Here is a 16,836-nt window from a genome sequence, read left to right as displayed (position 1 = left end):
ATTATCTTAGTTAGGGTTTTTATTGCTGTGAAGAGTCACCATGACCACAGCAACTCTTATAAGAAACATTTAAAGGCTCTCTTACAGTTCAGAGGTTTAGTCCATTATCATCACGGTGAGAAGTATGGTGGCACACAAGCAGACATGGTGCTGGAAAATGAGCTGAGAGTTCTACATCTGGATCAGCAAACAGCAGAAGGGGAGTGAGACAATGGGCCTGAATGGAGCATCTGAAACCTCAAAGACCACCCCTAGTGACACATTTCCTTCAAAAAGGCCACACCTACAAAGAGAGTCAGTCCTTATGAGTCTATGGGGCCATTTTCATTCAAACCATCACAATATATATGCATGTTTGTATGTATGCATGTATGTATGTATGTATGTATGTATACATATATGCATTATGTATGAATGTAGAAATACAAATACAAAATGACATAATTTGAAAAATCACAACTAGAGCCTAGCAACATACCTATAGTGTGCCCTCTGGAATTTGACTTCCTGCTTTCACTAGTCTACAAATTGGCTGTTTGAGAACTGATAAGTATTTTTAACCTTTATGCACCTCAGTATTCTATTTTATGGCTTTTTAGTGGTGGTGGTGGTGGTGATGGTTTCGCATTTCTCTCTCTCTCTTTTTTGTTTTTTTTTTTTTTCGAGACACAGTTTCTCTGGAGCTCTAGCTGTCTTGGAAGTCTCTCTGTAGGCCAGGTTGGCTTTGAGCTTAGATATCTACCTGCCTCTGCCTCCCAAGTGCTGGGATTAAAGGCATTGAGCCACCATCACCTAGCTAATGTTCTGATTTATAATTGAAAAGAATAATAGATCTAGATTAGAGTCCCTGACACAGAGTAAAGGTCATGTGAATATTAACTACCAGGCTGATAGTCGTTTTCCTTCGCTGGGTGTCACAGACATAGGCCAAATTAGACCAGATTAAAAGTAGATAAAAGGAGGTTTATTAGGGGGCAGCACTCAGATTGATTCACCAATATCACAGGTGGAGGTCAGTGAAGTCACTCACTTGGGCTAAAGCAAGAGGGGTTTGTAAAGCTTAGGTGAGGAGTGGTGATATGCCATCTAGGAGCTGGGATTGTGTCCACACATGGTCAAAAACTGAGCCCCTGGGTGGACACTCTTGGTTGGGTTGGCAGAAATGGAGAGACAAGGAGAGATGGAATGTTAGCCTGGAGTTTTCTCCAAGAGGGTAGGGGAATTTTCTTTGTCTGGGCAGGGTTCTGAAAAGGAAGGCAGATGGGGTTTTGCAGCTTGAACAGGGAGATGAGCAGGGGTTCCAGACTAACACAGGGCATGTATGATATAATGTAGAAATTCAAAGATAGCTCAGCTCTAAAAAAAAAAACAAAAAAAAAAAACAATACGATGCATTAAGTTAATAGACATTAAGCTTTGCTAAATGTCTCAACTCAGATATGTACAAGCTTAACACTTGAAGCTTACTCTGTTCTTAATACCAGTACAAGCTTTCAAATTCTATATATACTTTCCTCAAAGACCCCATGTTATGCCAGATTCCTGGGTTTGATTTAAAACATACCTCAGATGAGTTTGTCCCTAGCTTTGTAATCAAGATTTCTTATTTTACATTCATCACTGCAACCAAAAAGCAGTGACAGAGTTTGAAGCTGATGCTTCTTAATGTAAAGGGTGAGCCATGGTCTATTTTTTGCATATGTGATGTCGGGAGCTGTGCTGGGCCACCAGAGAAATTATAAAGGGGTGGGGGGACTCCGGCACACCACCCAGGTGGGCATCTGGCTGTGGTGAGCCACTATTCCAGTTTTCGGGGATTGGAGAGGAGCCAGCCCCAAGGGCTCTCAGTCTCCAGCAACCCAGACACAGCCGAACACCAAGGTAGAGCTGAGAAGGAATTGGGGGCCATTGGGGCAGCTCAGTCAGCCCCGGAGGTGGAAGGGAGAAAGGGGGCAGGGAGAGAAGTGGGCATCCGGTGGTGGTTCCCACGTGGGCAGGTGTGGAGTGAGAGTCCTTGGTCCGGTCTGGCAGCTGGAGCTGGAAGGCTTTCTTGCCAGAGATTAGAAGTGGCTCTGTAGGGGAAGGCCTAATCCATTGCCCCAGCACAGCAGGTCTAGAGAAAAGGAGGCAGTCCATGATCTTAAGGCATTTATTTTAGAAAGGAGAGAAAGAGAGAGAGAGACAGAGAGAGAGAAAAAAAGGAGAAAGAGAATAGAAAAGTAGAGGCCAGCCATATCCATATGGAGAGAGAAAGGGAAGAAAGGGGGAGAGAGGGAGCAAGAGGCTAGAGTAAAGACAAGAAACAAAGAGGTTGAGAGAGAGAGAGAGACAGGAGGGGTCAAGCTGCTCCTTTTATAGTGGGCTGTGCTACCCTTTCTGTTCCCAAGGGCGGGGCATACCTGGCTGTGGTCAGTTGACTGGGGGTGGAGTCCAGCCAGAATACTGGGAGCTTGGGGCATTGTCTAACCACAGGATAATGGAGTGAGGGCTCGTGGTGTCAGCATCTATGTCTGTGGGCGGGGTCATAGCTTTACTTTTCTGTCCCTTGTAGAATTCTCTACTGGGTCTCCAGAATAACCCTCATTCAACCAAGAACACAGACTACCTTTAATGGCTCAACAATGTGACTATTATTAACATTAATATTAGTTTGGAGATGATGTCCTTGACATCCCTAAGAAGTTAGGTTCATTTACCATACTTAATAAGCCAAGTAAAAGAGCCAAGTTAATAGTTAAAACCAGAAAGGGGAAATTTATTCAATGTAGTCATTCTATGAATAGAGACAAAGAGATACAGTGATCCCTAAGTCTATTTTCAGGGTCTGGGTATGAGATTAAAGTTTAAGACTGTCAAAATTACAATAGCCAAGCATTCTAGTCAAGGTATGGTCCCACTCATCTTTAATCCAAAATCATCTTGACTGTAGTCTCTTCTGCAAGATTCTGCAATCATGTAAAGATTTCTCAGAATTTTGTGAAATTCCTCTCGGAGAAGCAAATCCCTCCTCTGGCTGGCACCAGGCTTCACCTATTTCCTTCTCCCAACATGAGATTCCTGGAGGAAACGCTAATCCCCTGGGATACTTTGTTTCATTGTCTGATAGCCAAAGGGGTAACACAAGGATATCCTCACTCCTAGGCTTGCATGATGGTGGCTTAAAATTGTAGGCATGGGTGTTACATTAGTTTACAGGAAAGATGAAGAGAGTATTGGTCCACAGGTGAGACATGTCTATTCTTACAGGGAATACTGGCACACTGACTAGTTGTGTCTAATTGTTCTGTTGCCTCTGACAGTTCCTCTTGGGAACTAGTTCCTTTGGGAAAAGGCTATGTGAGAGCCTGCCACCTGAGCATAGCATCAGTTATGTGTGTATATCCACAGTGTCTTGTTACTGAAGTCTTGTGTTTTAGGGAGTAACTGCTCATGTGTAGTGAATAAATGGCATGATGCTTCTGTGAGTTGGCATTCACACAGCCCATAAGAAGGTTTCTTTGAATGGTGAAGTAGGACTACACTACTGAGAATTGTGCATCTCACAATTTCTTCCATTCTTCTCTTTTATTTTTTGATGTCTGTTGCTAGATGGTTTTTATTTATCTACTCTTTTGAGATTATAATATTACAACATTTCTCCTTTCCCCTTCTTCCCTCCAAACATTCCCATATACCCCTCCCTGCTCTTCAAATTCATGGCCTCCTTTTTTACTAATTATTATTATATTCTTAAATATAACCTACTCAATCTATATAATGTTACTTGCATGTATGTTTCAGGACTGACTTTGGCATTGGACAACCAATTGATATGCTTAGAAGTGGGGGTTGGGGGCTGGTGAGATGGCTCAGCGGGGAAGAGCACCGACTGCTCTTCGGAAGGTCATGAGTTCAAATCCCAGCAACCACATGGTGGCTCACAACCACCCGTAATGAGATCTGACGCCCTCTTCTGGTGCATCTGAAGACAGCTACAGTGTACTTACATATAATAAATAAATAAATCTTTAAAAAAAAAAAGTGGGGGTTGGTAACTCTCTAATGAACAGTCTCCTCTCTCCAGGCCCAGTGGTGGCAATCTTGGGGTCTTTCTTTAGACTCAGTATCTCTTAGTATCAGCTGAGCACTGGACGCCAACACCCAGGGCTGGGAACTGTCTGCACCCATTCTTCACTTCTGTGCTATAGCCCAAATAAAATGCCAGAGAAACTTGATAAAGTTCAACTGCACATTCTTGACTTTAACAAACAAATGAACCTTAGTGGACTAGGGCTAGAGCTAGTGCCTACCTAGTAATGTAGGCTGCTAATGGCAGCCTACATTTTATCCCCAGTCTCACAAAAATAACTGAAAATAAATCTTAGAAGACTAAGAAAAACGGGGAGCTTCACTACCTTGGTCCAAGGCATCTCTTACAAACCTAAAACATTCAATTTAAAAAGAAATGAAATGTGTTTTATGATATTTTCATACATGCATTATTTATACATTGCTATGTATTCATCTATTGGTCTCATTCCCATCACCCACTGTTCCCTTCCTTGCACAAAATCCCCTATTTGATTTTGTGTGTGGGGGGGGGGAGGGGGTAATATACACAAATGTACAGAGATATTTAACTACAGCATTTACACAAAAGATAAGATAGTTTTCTGAGTCTGGCTTAATTCACTCAATATGTTGATGTACAACCCTGCAGTTTTCCTGAAGATAATTCTGTTGATCTTTATGATAGAATACAACTCAATTTTGGACATATGCTATGCTTTCTTTGTTTATTCATCTGTTGATGAACACTTAGGCTGATTTCATAACTTAGCTTGGTGAATATTGACACACTAGGTAGGGATGTACAGTTATTGCTGTGTTATATGAATTCAGAACCCTTCAGGCATCTATTCAGGAAAGATGTGACAATGAATTTTCACTGGTGAAGTATTCATAGAATAGAAATTCTCCTATGACACATTAAGAGAATATATATGCATATATATGCATGAAGTTAGTAGGTGGATGTGTAGTGGGAGATCGAGAGATGTTAGAAAAGAAAAATAAGGGTAGGCATGATTATATTTCATTATATACATATGAAATTCTCAAATGTTATATATATACATATATATGCATATATATTAGCAGGAAAAAAAACACCATCATTTATAAATGCAATGATATGTTTAGAAAACCAAAAAAGAGTCACCTACATTGAAAGTATTAAGGTAAAAATACAAATTCAAAAAGATGGTTGAGTATACGATCAATTTTTAAAAATCATTCTTTCCCCCAAACCAGCAATAGCTTACTAAAAATGTTTTCAAAAACAATGTAGTTACAATAACAAGTAATTTCATAAAAAAAAATAGACTTAAGAGGAACTGGAGCAATGTCAGCTTTTAAAGCTTTAGGCTGTTGATCTATAAAACTGAGAATATGTGTCTTTTTCTGGCTCGGCTAATCTTCAACAGCTTATGTGTTGAGTCCTCAGCACACAGGTAGACAGGTCAGCTTGGCAGTTAACATTCATGAAAGTTTAAGTAGCAGCTCTCCATCTGGCTATTCCTAGGCTTCCTTTTGCCCAAGAAATGTGGGAAGAGTGTCAGATGAGGGGAGCATAAACAACTTCTAGAGATAAGATGTATAGTTGGCTGACCCCTCAAGGCATAGTTGCACCCCTATGGATACCTGGCGTGTACGTCATGGTTGCATTCCACATAGCTGAGACTAGGGTGGATCCCATAATCCATTCCATGCATTTGAAAGTAGGATGACTCATAGAAACCTGTGTTTTGATTCCTGTCACCAGCCATGGCACAGTAGATACCATCCCAGTGTCTGAGGAGGGGTGAAAAGATGATGTCACTCCTCAACATAGACCATATGGGCACAGATCTGGAGTTATCTTGACCCCAGCTATCAGCACGAATGCCATGTTCTTCATGATACCTTTTTAGCTCCCATGCCCCTAATCTGGTTCTGTGGCACATTTAAAGATTAAATGATACCTAAAAACAAATGTTATCTGTGCTTGTCAAGGTACTTGGTATGCAGCATGTGATCAGTCTTTGCTGTAGTAATTGTTATTGGTATTGATTTTGGTAGATAGAAAAAAATGTAAGAATTACTTTATTTGCATCCCATAGTAAAGAAATAGGCTAAAAAAAAAAAAAAAAAAAAAAAAAAACCAGCCAAACGCTTAACAGAAGACAAACACCTGGAATGCAGTTGACTTTAATGGAATAGCTGATTGAGTTCATGAGAGGAGAAAACAGAGTGCAGTTAGTATCATGAATGCCTCATGATATAAAGTGGACTAAGGCTGTGTCTGTTAGCAGGAAATCAATTGAGTTAGGGTCTGGGCTGGAAAGGTAATTCTCTCAAAACCCAGGGTGGCTGCTATTAGGTCAAGAGGTTGAGTTAGCACATCCAGACCCAAGGAGCAGGCCATATATGCCAAACAGCGAGGTTATGCTTCTCCAGTACTGTACTGTGGCCCTACCTGGTTCTCTGGCTTCTTAGAGCCCATGTATGCCTTGAAAGCATGTATACAAAGAACAGTAAATGTGGCCTACATCCACACATTAGGTATTTCTCAGAAATCCCCTATGGCTATTTTTTAAGTTCAACCTAGATTTCTAAATCTTGGGACACTGAGCTGCAGAATAAGGGTTGAAGGGTCAGGGAGCAGGCACTTTCTGTGTAATTTAGAGGGTCCTTCCATGCTGGGTCTTCATGGTGACCATTTACAAATGAAGACTGGACAAAGTGAGGAAAAAGGAAGTCTCCATCCATCTTATGCTGAAGGCCAAGGGTGACAGTGGCTGCCTTGAGTTGAATGCTCAGATGAGACTCTAGGGGGACACTCAGGATTACTAATGAATATGGAGAAAAGTTTGGGGGCCATGTGGGAGATGGGGTGACTAAGGATGCTTCTAATTCTGATGGCCACAAGTAAATTTGCTTGAAAGGTAGTTGCAGGGTCTTACAGACCAGATAGATCATCAAGATAGAGGCTTAAAGATAGTGTGAGGTTTTTTCTTTTCATCTAATTGCTTGATCAAAATTCACAAATGGCCAGCCGGTACTGCAGGCAGCCCTTATCATTCCATTTCCCATCTGTATACATTTCTACACACTTCTCTTTGCCCCGACCCCTGGGCTCTCCTGGGTACCAGTTGGTGTAGTTCACAGAAGTTCCATCCAGGTAGTGGAAGTCTCCAGGAGTCTGGCCTTCAATCACACCTAAGTAGACATAGGTGTTGTACTTCTTTGCGATGCTTGCGATGGCCTCATTCTCCTCAGGATTCCTCGGGACAGCAATGTTGCCACCTGATCTGGTACACATCTCTCTAATGGTATCAAAGTTGACTGACTGCCCGTTGGTGGAAAAGACTTTATCTCCCACTGACAGCATGGACCCTTGCAAGCTGAGGACTAAGCAAAGGAGTCTGGGTTAGGCCATGGACCCCCCGTTTCTCCATCTGCTCCACTGACTTAAACTCTTGCCCTTAAGCTTTCTCCACACAATCTCTCCATCTCTGCTTTTCTCCATGTTTCCCCTTTCTTTTCCAGGCCCAGTTTTAAAATCCATCTCTCTGTTCCCATTCACCTAACAATTACTTATTGCTAGAATCTACACTTTCATGCTTTCCAGTGGTATGTGGAGTAATATCCAAGCCCCATGTCCACACTCATTTGCTAGCCACTTATGTTCTGCATCCTCCTACTGAATGTTATACAAAAGCACTGAGAGATGTGTATTTGGTGAGACCCCGAGCAGTCCCCTTACCTCCCATTGTTTGCAGAATATGATGTTTAATCTCATAGAGATCAGTCTGAAGCTCCTCATCCAGGTAAGCTGGAAACCCTGTAGAGACCACACACATCCAGGATGGGAGCAATGCAGCAGAGAGCTCTACTTGCTACAAGAGAGGTACTCTGCCAGCTGCAAGGCTGGAGTTCTGTCATCTAATGCCATACTAAGAGCCCAAACCCCAGTTAGGGCCCAGAAGCAGAGCTTCTGTACTCTCACACACCCATCTCTTAATGTAGCTTGAACCTGCTCAGCTTTCCTGCTCTACTTTTCTATATCCCTTAACTGGCCCTTCCAGTCCATCTACGTGGTTTTTTCTGGCTTATGAAAAGGACTCCCTCCCATATATTCTACCAAGATCAACAATGATGACCTCTGAACTCTCCAGATAGGCCACTATACTGATTCATACCCTAGAACTTCTGTCAACATGTGGGATTCCTGATCACACTGTCTTCCTGGATTCCAGGTCCATATAGCCCTGTTTACTTTTTAGGATGTCCAGAGCCTCAGCCCTAAGAAGGACCCCTAGGCTTCCCAATCCTACTCTCGATCCCCAGGACACTATGTGTCTCTCAATCAGTAGCCATGATGCTTGTCAGTCTCTGAAATAAGTTCTTCAGACTTGTGTGGTTTCTCTCTTCAAGTTCATACTTTCTTACTTAGGCTTAGCAGTTTGTCTTAAACCCTTCCTTCCATCTCTCATGTGGCATCACTACTTTCTACTGACTCTAGTCCTGCTCACCTGGAAGGCCCCTTTCTCCAGGATCTCCCTTGTCTCCATGTTGTCCAGGGGCACCAGGGGCTCCAGGCAGCCCATCGCGCCCAGGAAGACCTGGCATTCCTCCAGGAGGGCCCATGGGACCTACAGAGTGAAGAGAACACAGATATATGGACCTCCATTAGCATGTGGGTGACTCACTTGATCATCCACTGGAACTTTGAAGATGCATGCTCCAGCCTCAGGACTCTAGAATAATCCCTTCAGCTAGAGCCCTAAACAAGATGGTCACCCAGAAAACAGGTCCCTGTCCCTGTGCTAAGGGTGGGTTCTCCCATACAGTACCTGGAGGTCCAGGGTCTCCTTTGATACCATCTCTCCCATCTCTGCCGGGCAGACCATGGCTTCCAGGAGTGCCAGGGATCCCAGGGCTTCCGGCACAAACTTCTGTCCCATTGCACTTGACACCAGCAACAACAGTCAAGAAGAGGGTGAAGGCCAAAGAACCTAGTGACATGGCTACTGTACCAGTGGTTTCTCCTGTAGGATGAAAGGACCATCAGCCAATCTGTAGCGTTAGCATAGTTCTCCTCTGATCCCAATTCTTGCTGCACTTTGCAGGACCCGGGAACACAGAAGAACATAACAGGCAGGTACAGCCAAGAATATCAAGAAGACCTAAACTATCCCCAGTCAGAAATCCCCAGCATTATCTGGTGTCTAACCCAATCACACTGCAGGCCTCCAACTTCAGATCCCTGAATAGAGAAGGAGAGCTCAGGTGAGTCAGGGGCCTGAGTCCTCGGGAGATTCTTCTCTGTTATAACTTTGCTGTGTCACCCAGGGAATTCACTGAACATCTCTGACCTTAGCTAATCCTGCTGTGCTCTGTAGACAGTCTTAATAGGGTTGTCTCTTAGGAGCTGTGTAGTCACCAGGTTACTCTATCTGTCCCTCAATATTTTAAGTTATTCTGTTTTGGGTTCTCAGATAAACAGAAATGAGAAGGGTTCACAGTCCTGCTAAGCTGTCAGTCATAAGCAGTACCTTTCTGCCCAGTCAGCCCTTACTTAGTGTGTTGTTGCTCTTACTGCCAGAAACCCATACACCAGTGGATACCCAGGGACTGGTGGCTAAGCTCACCCGCACACAGAGCCTGCAAGCTGTGTGGATATCTGCCTCCAAATGAGAGTGGACAAGTGGACAGCATCCTATATAGACATGTAGGCTGACAACTTTCCCCACCCTCAGAGCCCCTACCACAAAGGAGGGCCGGGCAGGAAGCAGCCATCTTGTGTACACAGCTCAGGTTCCTTCAGAGCACTTAACAAGAAGAGCACTTAGAACCCTTGAGGGCAGTACAGAACCACAGAAAGTAAACTCCCAGGTGTGTGGGAAGGGAATCTTTCTCTTCTGAAGATCACCCTCTACTCTAAATTAACACTTGTGGCCAGCAGCACAAAATGAAAGCCTTTCCGAGGTTCTGATGAAGACCCACTACCATTCAGAAAAGAAAGCAAAACACCAGAAGAAACGAAACTACAGCTCAGCTACTCTATTACCAATGGCCATAGGAAAGAAGCAGAAAGGAAATAATAATGGGGATAAAAACAAGAGGATTAAATAAAGGGGGATCGGGGAAAAGAAAAAATGAAGAAGCAAGATTAAATAAAAAAGCATGAGGGGATTCCCCCCCCCCAAACACATATACAGCAGAGGACTGCCTGGTCTGGCCTTAGTGAGAGAAGACATGTCTAGCCTTTGAGAGAGATGAGACTCCAGGGAATGGGAAGGCCTCGTAAGGGAAGGAGTGGCAGAGTGGGGCATCCTCTTGGATACAGGCAGGAGGAGGAATGGGATGAGGAACTGTGGGAGGGCAGACCAAGAGGTGGGTAACGACTGGAGTATAAAAAAAAGTAAAAGTAATTATAATGATTTTTTTAAAAAAGCATGGGAGGGACAAAGGGGAGGAGAAAAGAGGAAGAAAGGAGAGCAAAAACAAAAAAAATTCTGTTTACAAAATAAAAACACACAAAATCAAACAAAGGTAAAAAGAGGAACAGAAGAATTAAAAAAAAAAAAAGCATTTTTCAGAATAAAATAAAGTGTGAAAGTGGGCCTGAAGAGCTGGTTCAGTGAGTAAAGCACTCGCCATGCAAGTATGAGGGCCTGAGATTGCATCCCTAGGACAACATGAAGCAGGATGCCTTGTGTCCCAGCCGTCCTCTATCCAGATAGGAAGCAGACACAGAAGAAGCCCCTGGATCTCCTGTCACCCAGCCTGCAGTATTCAGTGGCAATGTAGACCCCATATGAAACAGGGTGGATGGTGAGGACTGACACTCAAGGTTGTCCTCTTGCTTCCATATGTGTGCAGTGCCACAGGCGTGTCCGTATTCCCACAAACATGCAAGGAAGATATACAAACTGACATATTAAAAGGGATTCAACACCACTGTCCACCAGGGAAATACAAACCAACGCTCTAATTGGATTCTGCTATCAGATGGCTACAACTAACAAGCAAAAGGAAAAGTAGCGAGTGCTGAGCACACGAAGAGCCTGGGAAGCTTAACCATTGCTGGTGGAATGGCAAATAGTACAGTGATTTCAGAAGACAACTTGGAATCTCCTCAAAACATGAGGCAAAGAATTATTGTTATGATGCAATTCAACTCCTAGATGTATATCTAAAATAATTAGAAATAGGTATTCAAAGCTTGTACACAGCTGTTCATATCGAAAGGTAACAGCCCAAATGTTTGTTATTGACTCAGTGATGAGCAAACAAAATGTGGCACCGCATTACTTACCCGTAAGAAAGGATGGGAGTAAACTTTGAAAGAATTTTGCTAAATCACAGGTACAAAAAGCACTTTATTGTATGATTCTAGTTATATTAACTACTCAGAGTAGGCAAGTCATCCAGACAGAAAGTAACTGGTCACCACTCACAGGCAAGGGAGAGAGAAGCTGAGAGTGACTACTTAATACAGGGTTTCTCTGGAGGAATGACAAAAATATTCTGGAATTACATAATGATGGTGGCTCGATATGTAAGGCCATTGGCTTACATGCTTTTGAATGATGGAATTTATAAAATGTATATTAATTCATGTTTTGTTTTCTATAACAAAATGCTTGATTCCCAGACAACACATTTAAAAGTCAGCTATTTATCTTAGCAAAATCTTACCTATTGTGGCGAATCCTGTACTACGAAATAAAATCCTGTCTCAAAAGACAAGCAATCATGGGGCTCAAGAGATGGCTCAGCAGTTTAAGAACAGTGGCTGCTCTTCCAGAGGATACAGGTTCAATTCCCAGCACCCACATAGCAGCTCACAACATGTGTAACATCCAGTTCCAGAAGATCTGCTACCCTCACACAGGCATACATGCAGGCAAAACATCAATGCAAATTTTAAAAATACATATAAATAAATAAATAACAAGCAAGCAAACAAAGAACCCACAAACAAATAAGTTTACTTATCAACAACTTACTTAAATGTCAATGGACTAAATATTTCTGAAGTAGATGAACCTGGTGGCATAGGCATATATCACCAGCAATCTAGGAGTCTGAAGCAGGAGGATTGCAAGCTCAAGTCTTGCCTGGGTTACAGAGTGAGTTCAAGGCCAGCCTAGAAAACTTAGTCAGAGACTATATGAAAAAACAAAATAAAGAAAAAAAGTGAAAAGTGGGGCTGAGGAGAGAGCACGTCTGTGACAGAGCAGTTACCTACATGACCACCTCCAGAGAAAGCAAGAACCCAGCATGGAGTTAATGTGTACTTTGATGCTCTTCCCAGGAGTAACAGGGTGGCACTGTTTACATCATGGGGTCCCTACCAGGCTTAGGGCAATTATGGTCTTGGTGGACAAGACAGTGCTGTACAGGGATTATAAAGTTCTAGGATGCCACAGCATATGCCACAATTGGGACATTGTCTGGTGTCCTTAACCAAAAGGACCTCTGAAGCCCCCAAAGAGGGTTGTGTTCTAAGCCCATCGCTCTCCTCCACTTCAGACCCTAAAATAATTGTCAATAGAGCCTGGTGCAAGCCACTACCTCTAAGCCATCCTCCCCCATAAGCATTAGGCTTTTGTACCAAAAATGTAGGACAGAGAACACACACATGCAGAATTCACCTTCACACTTAACTGAGCTCTGTTACGAGTTGACCATAGTAACATTGCAACAGGCTTTAGTGGTTGCATTTGTAAAATAAATTATTGCATTTGTAAAATAGTTCTTAGCAGATCATTACTACAGGCATTGCACGGAAATAGCATTTTTGTGTTTGGTCCCACTCTTTAATAAAGGACTCTCTCAGCAAAGGAGCAAAAACGAAGCATTATACTGGACACGAGGGTTCGGGGGCACAGGTACAGTAAAGCCTCCAAGAGCCCTGGGTGGATGGATATGGAAAATTGATTTATTAATCAGTTACAGGGGCTTATCCTCTCTCTTGGAATGAGCAGAACTTTCCAGAGGACTTTTCCATGGGTGTTGTGTGAGTCAGCTCTGCCCTCTGCTGGTTGTATGGGAAAATGTAGCCAACTGAACAGCTGTGCAGACAAATATTAAACAGAATGTGCCCTCTTCAGGTTCCACATTTTACAGAGCACCGCTTTGACTCAGGAGACCTGACAAGGCAGGAGATGGGGTTACTTAGCTGTCTAATGAATTTCTCTCCTGTTTCTGCTATCCTCATGACCTGGTCTAAGAGACCAAATCTTTGTTCTTGTGTGTCTGTCTCCTTTTGTCTGGTGTCCTTCTGGCAGATCGGTGCTGCGAACCTGAAGAAGCCTAATGGGAACCACTTCTACTCTGGTGTGCCTGAGACATATTAGGTACTGGCTGGATCCTTTGTGTCTTCTACATCTACCTCTCACCCACGTCCCAACATGATCTGTCTCTATTCCGTGTAATATATGAAGAAACTGAGTCTTAGTATAGTTCTGTGACTTTCCAGAGATGATACAGCCTGCTAGTTATGAAGCCAGGGTCAGATCTCATCTTACTGGATCTCTGAAGCTCTGTTTGGGTTTTCCTGAAGACTCCAGTACAGGTTCTGTTCAACAATAACCAAAGCTGTGAGCCAGACTTATAGTGGCCTTTAAACATCTCCCAAGACTGTGAACCATATCACACCAAAGCTCTGTCTGGCCTTACTCATTCTTTGTCCATGGTGCACACAGCCCTGACATGCTTAATGTTGGTTCAGCCAAGCTACTGAGCACAACAGTACTCACTTCCCAGCCTTGCTCCTGAGGCTGTAAATCACCAACTTGATACAGGCTGCCCCAAAGTCCTCAGCACGTGAACTGTAAGGATGGTAGTGGTTGAGGCAGGCTCTTGTGAACCAGAGGCTTTGAAGAGGTGAAGAAGGGCTGAGGCACTCAAGAGACTACTTATCTCCCTCCATAAGAAGCTCAGCTCAGCTCTGCCATAGCCAGTATCCCCGTAGACACAGGGTAATGGCTCTGCTGAAGCCAGATCAGCAGGCCTCCCCTGAGTCATCAGTCCATCCACATGGACTTCACAGACTCAACCTAATCCAGTCATGATCGAATCGAATTATAGAAAGCTTCAAAGAGCTTCTTCTCTTCAGTGAGCTACATAGAAACAGGATCTTACAATGTTCTTACATTTTAAACCTCTCTGGCTGATCTGCTCCCAGATAGTGACCTCGTATTCAGAAAAGATGAGCAGTGTCATGTAATTAAAACTAATCATTTGTATGTTCTGGAAATCATAATGTGGATAAGTTAAATGGGCACAATTTATTAAATACTATAAGTTTATAATAGTGCTGGGATGCAATTTGAGGGAAAATATACTTTCATTTCAAAATATTTTTAACTAAAAACATCTATTGATAATTCACGTTTGCGGGAAAATGAAAAGTTGTACAGAACCTCACATAGAACAGATATTTGGCCAGATAAGATATTCTTAGACCTCACTGAACTCATAGCAGTATTTCTCATAGCCTTGACTTTGAATGATGACCCACCTACTGGGTCTCCTCATCTCATGCTAGTTGTCCCTTCCCATCATCCTTTACTTCTTCTATGGTGCTGCTTGTTTTGTTGTTGTTGTTGTTCAGGGGTATTTTGTTTTCTTGGTTTGGGTTTTTGTCATTTTTGTTTTGTATTTGTTTATTTTTGTTTTTGTTTTGTCAGCTTGACACAAACTAGGGTCATCTGGGGAGAGGGAAACTCAGTTGGGAAAATGACTCTATCTGATTGCCTAGACAAGCCTAAGGATATTTTCTTGATTGCCTATAAGGAAGCCTTTGGGTATTTTCTTGACAAATAATGGCCATGGGAAGTACCAGCCCATGGGAGTAGTGTCACTCTGGACTATCCTGGATTGTATAAGACAGTGGGCTGGGCCAGCCATAAGGAACAAGTCAGTACCAGCGTTGCTCCATGGCTTCGGTTCCTTCCTCCAGGTTTCTACCCTGACTTCCTTTTATGGTGGACTAAAACTATAAAGTGAAATAAACCCTTTTCTCACCACAATGCCTTGGGTCATGGTGTTTTATCACAGTGATAGAAAACAAAGGCATCCATATTTTGCTATGATCTTGACCTTTGGGTGTTCTGTGGTTCAAAAGTATATTCTCTTTCTTACTTTTTCTCTGCATGTGTCTGTCTGTATATTGTGTGCATGTGAATATGCCTGTCCTTATGTGTACACTCACACATGGAAACTGACATTGGGAATCTTCCATAATCACTCTCATCTTCTTAAGGCAGGATCTCTCAATTGAACCCAGACTTCGACCTGGCTTTGAGCTATCTCTGCCTCCATCTTCTGAGTGCTGGAATGATAGGTGAGCGGCCACACCCACCTGAAACTAGCCTGGGTAATGGGGATCTGAACTCTAATCCTTATGATTGCCACTAGTATAGCAAGCACCTTAACTGTAAAGTCAACTTCCTAGCTTTTCCCTTTACTTTTATTGAGAATGTCAAATATGCATATGATGCATTTTGATCAAATCCACCCATTTCCCTCCCTTTCATTTTCACCTCTATGCCCCATCACTATTTTTTCCAACTTCATGTGGGAAACAAAACACTACCAACAACAACAAAAATAAAACAAAACCCAGAATCCATTTATTATGCCTATATGTGCGTACATATAGGATCATCTACTAAAGCTGCTCAGGGCTTGAATCCCTGAAGGAAAGTGACTCTTCCATCCCCCAGCATCACCAACCGCCAACAGCTCTTTGGTGGTTGGTGGACCTTCATGAGTCCCTCTCCTACCCATGCTGGAAGTTTGTGCCCTTCACTTTTTTCCTTTTAGTAATGCTTTTTTCCCTTTTTTCATTCATAAACCTCCATCCTGCAAATATGCATTCCCAGATGTTTCATGGGGGTCTTGCTACCCACAGAGGTTCTTGAAGGCCACTTGTCTGTGAAGTTACTATCTCTTGACTCTAGGACCTAGAGGCTTCTCTTACACCTGAGACCTAGACCAGATGTCTTTGGCTGTTATTTCTGTCCTGACACCCAGGTCATGGGAATAAGGAGCAATAGTGACCTGCCCTCAGCCTCTTCCAGCACGTGTCCCTAAACTGATGCCTGCCCCAATACCTCCTCCTAGGAAACGGCAAGAGTTCCAGCTCCAACTTGCTTCAACACAGCTCCAGCCCTTGATGGCTGCCAGAGGAATTACTAGGAATCTCTACCTTAGTGGGACATGATGAAAATATAGTAACCCGCTGACAGTCCGGGAGCAGGTCAGTGAGAAAATGTTAGTTCACAGGGGTTGGAGGAGGTCCCATACAGGTCAGGGCTGGGATAATCCTGAAAACAGCACCCAGCTTTTCTGTGGATGGGACAGTCAGAAGTGCTTCACAGTGAAGCAGTTCAAGTTTCGCAAGCAAAACCAGGCATAGCAGTTCTGCAAAGATCGCTTAGTGGAGAGAGCACTTGCTGTCCAAGCATGAAAACCTGAGTTCAAATCCTTAGCACTCATCTGAAAAAGCTGGGTGTGGCCATGTGCACCCCTGTTACCCCAGCATGGTGGAGGTCAGGGATGAAGATAGGAGGCTCGCTAGGGCTTGGTGGCCACCAGCCTAGCTCTGGGGAGAGTAAGGCAGAATATAATGGAGCAGGATATCCAGTGTCCTGGTGCCCTCCCTTGGACATACATATACATACCATAAACTGCAGGTACAGTGTCATTGATCCTTGAGTTTTTATTTGCTATATTATCATCAGGTAACATTAACAAATAATGGCTTTGTTTCATATGAAAATGTTGAAAGAAAAA

General features: G+C 43.1%; 1 protein-coding gene across 2 annotated transcripts; it reads right to left on the bottom strand.

Moving 5' to 3' along the window:
* Positions 1 to 5,203: 5,203 nt before the first annotated feature.
* LOC116084701 (pulmonary surfactant-associated protein A) lies at positions 5,204 to 9,719 on the bottom strand. 2 transcript variants are annotated; one of them, XM_031361864.1, is made up of 6 exons: positions 9,675 to 9,714; positions 9,257 to 9,289; positions 8,877 to 9,071; positions 8,556 to 8,675; positions 7,787 to 7,864; positions 5,204 to 7,431 (listed from the first exon to the last, which is right to left on the bottom strand). In XM_031361864.1, exons 3-6 carry the CDS (start codon positions 9,046 to 9,048, stop codon positions 7,055 to 7,057), a joined length of 747 nt encoding a protein of 248 aa, XP_031217724.1. In that variant the 5' UTR covers positions 9,049 to 9,071; positions 9,257 to 9,289; positions 9,675 to 9,714; the 3' UTR covers positions 5,204 to 7,054. The 2 variants fall into 2 exon arrangements, with proteins under 2 accessions (XP_031217724.1, XP_031217725.1); XM_031361865.1 differs by lacking the exon at positions 9,257 to 9,289 and having other exon boundaries at positions 7,025 to 7,431; positions 9,675 to 9,719.
* Between the last annotated feature and the right edge of the window lie 7,117 nt (positions 9,720 to 16,836).

The sequence above is a fragment of the Mastomys coucha genome, unplaced genomic scaffold (genome assembly GCF_008632895.1).
Source record: "Mastomys coucha isolate ucsf_1 unplaced genomic scaffold, UCSF_Mcou_1 pScaffold9, whole genome shotgun sequence".
Classification (NCBI taxonomy): domain Eukaryota; kingdom Metazoa; phylum Chordata; class Mammalia; order Rodentia; family Muridae; genus Mastomys; species Mastomys coucha.
This window is presented reverse-complemented; position numbering and strand designations above follow the sequence as displayed.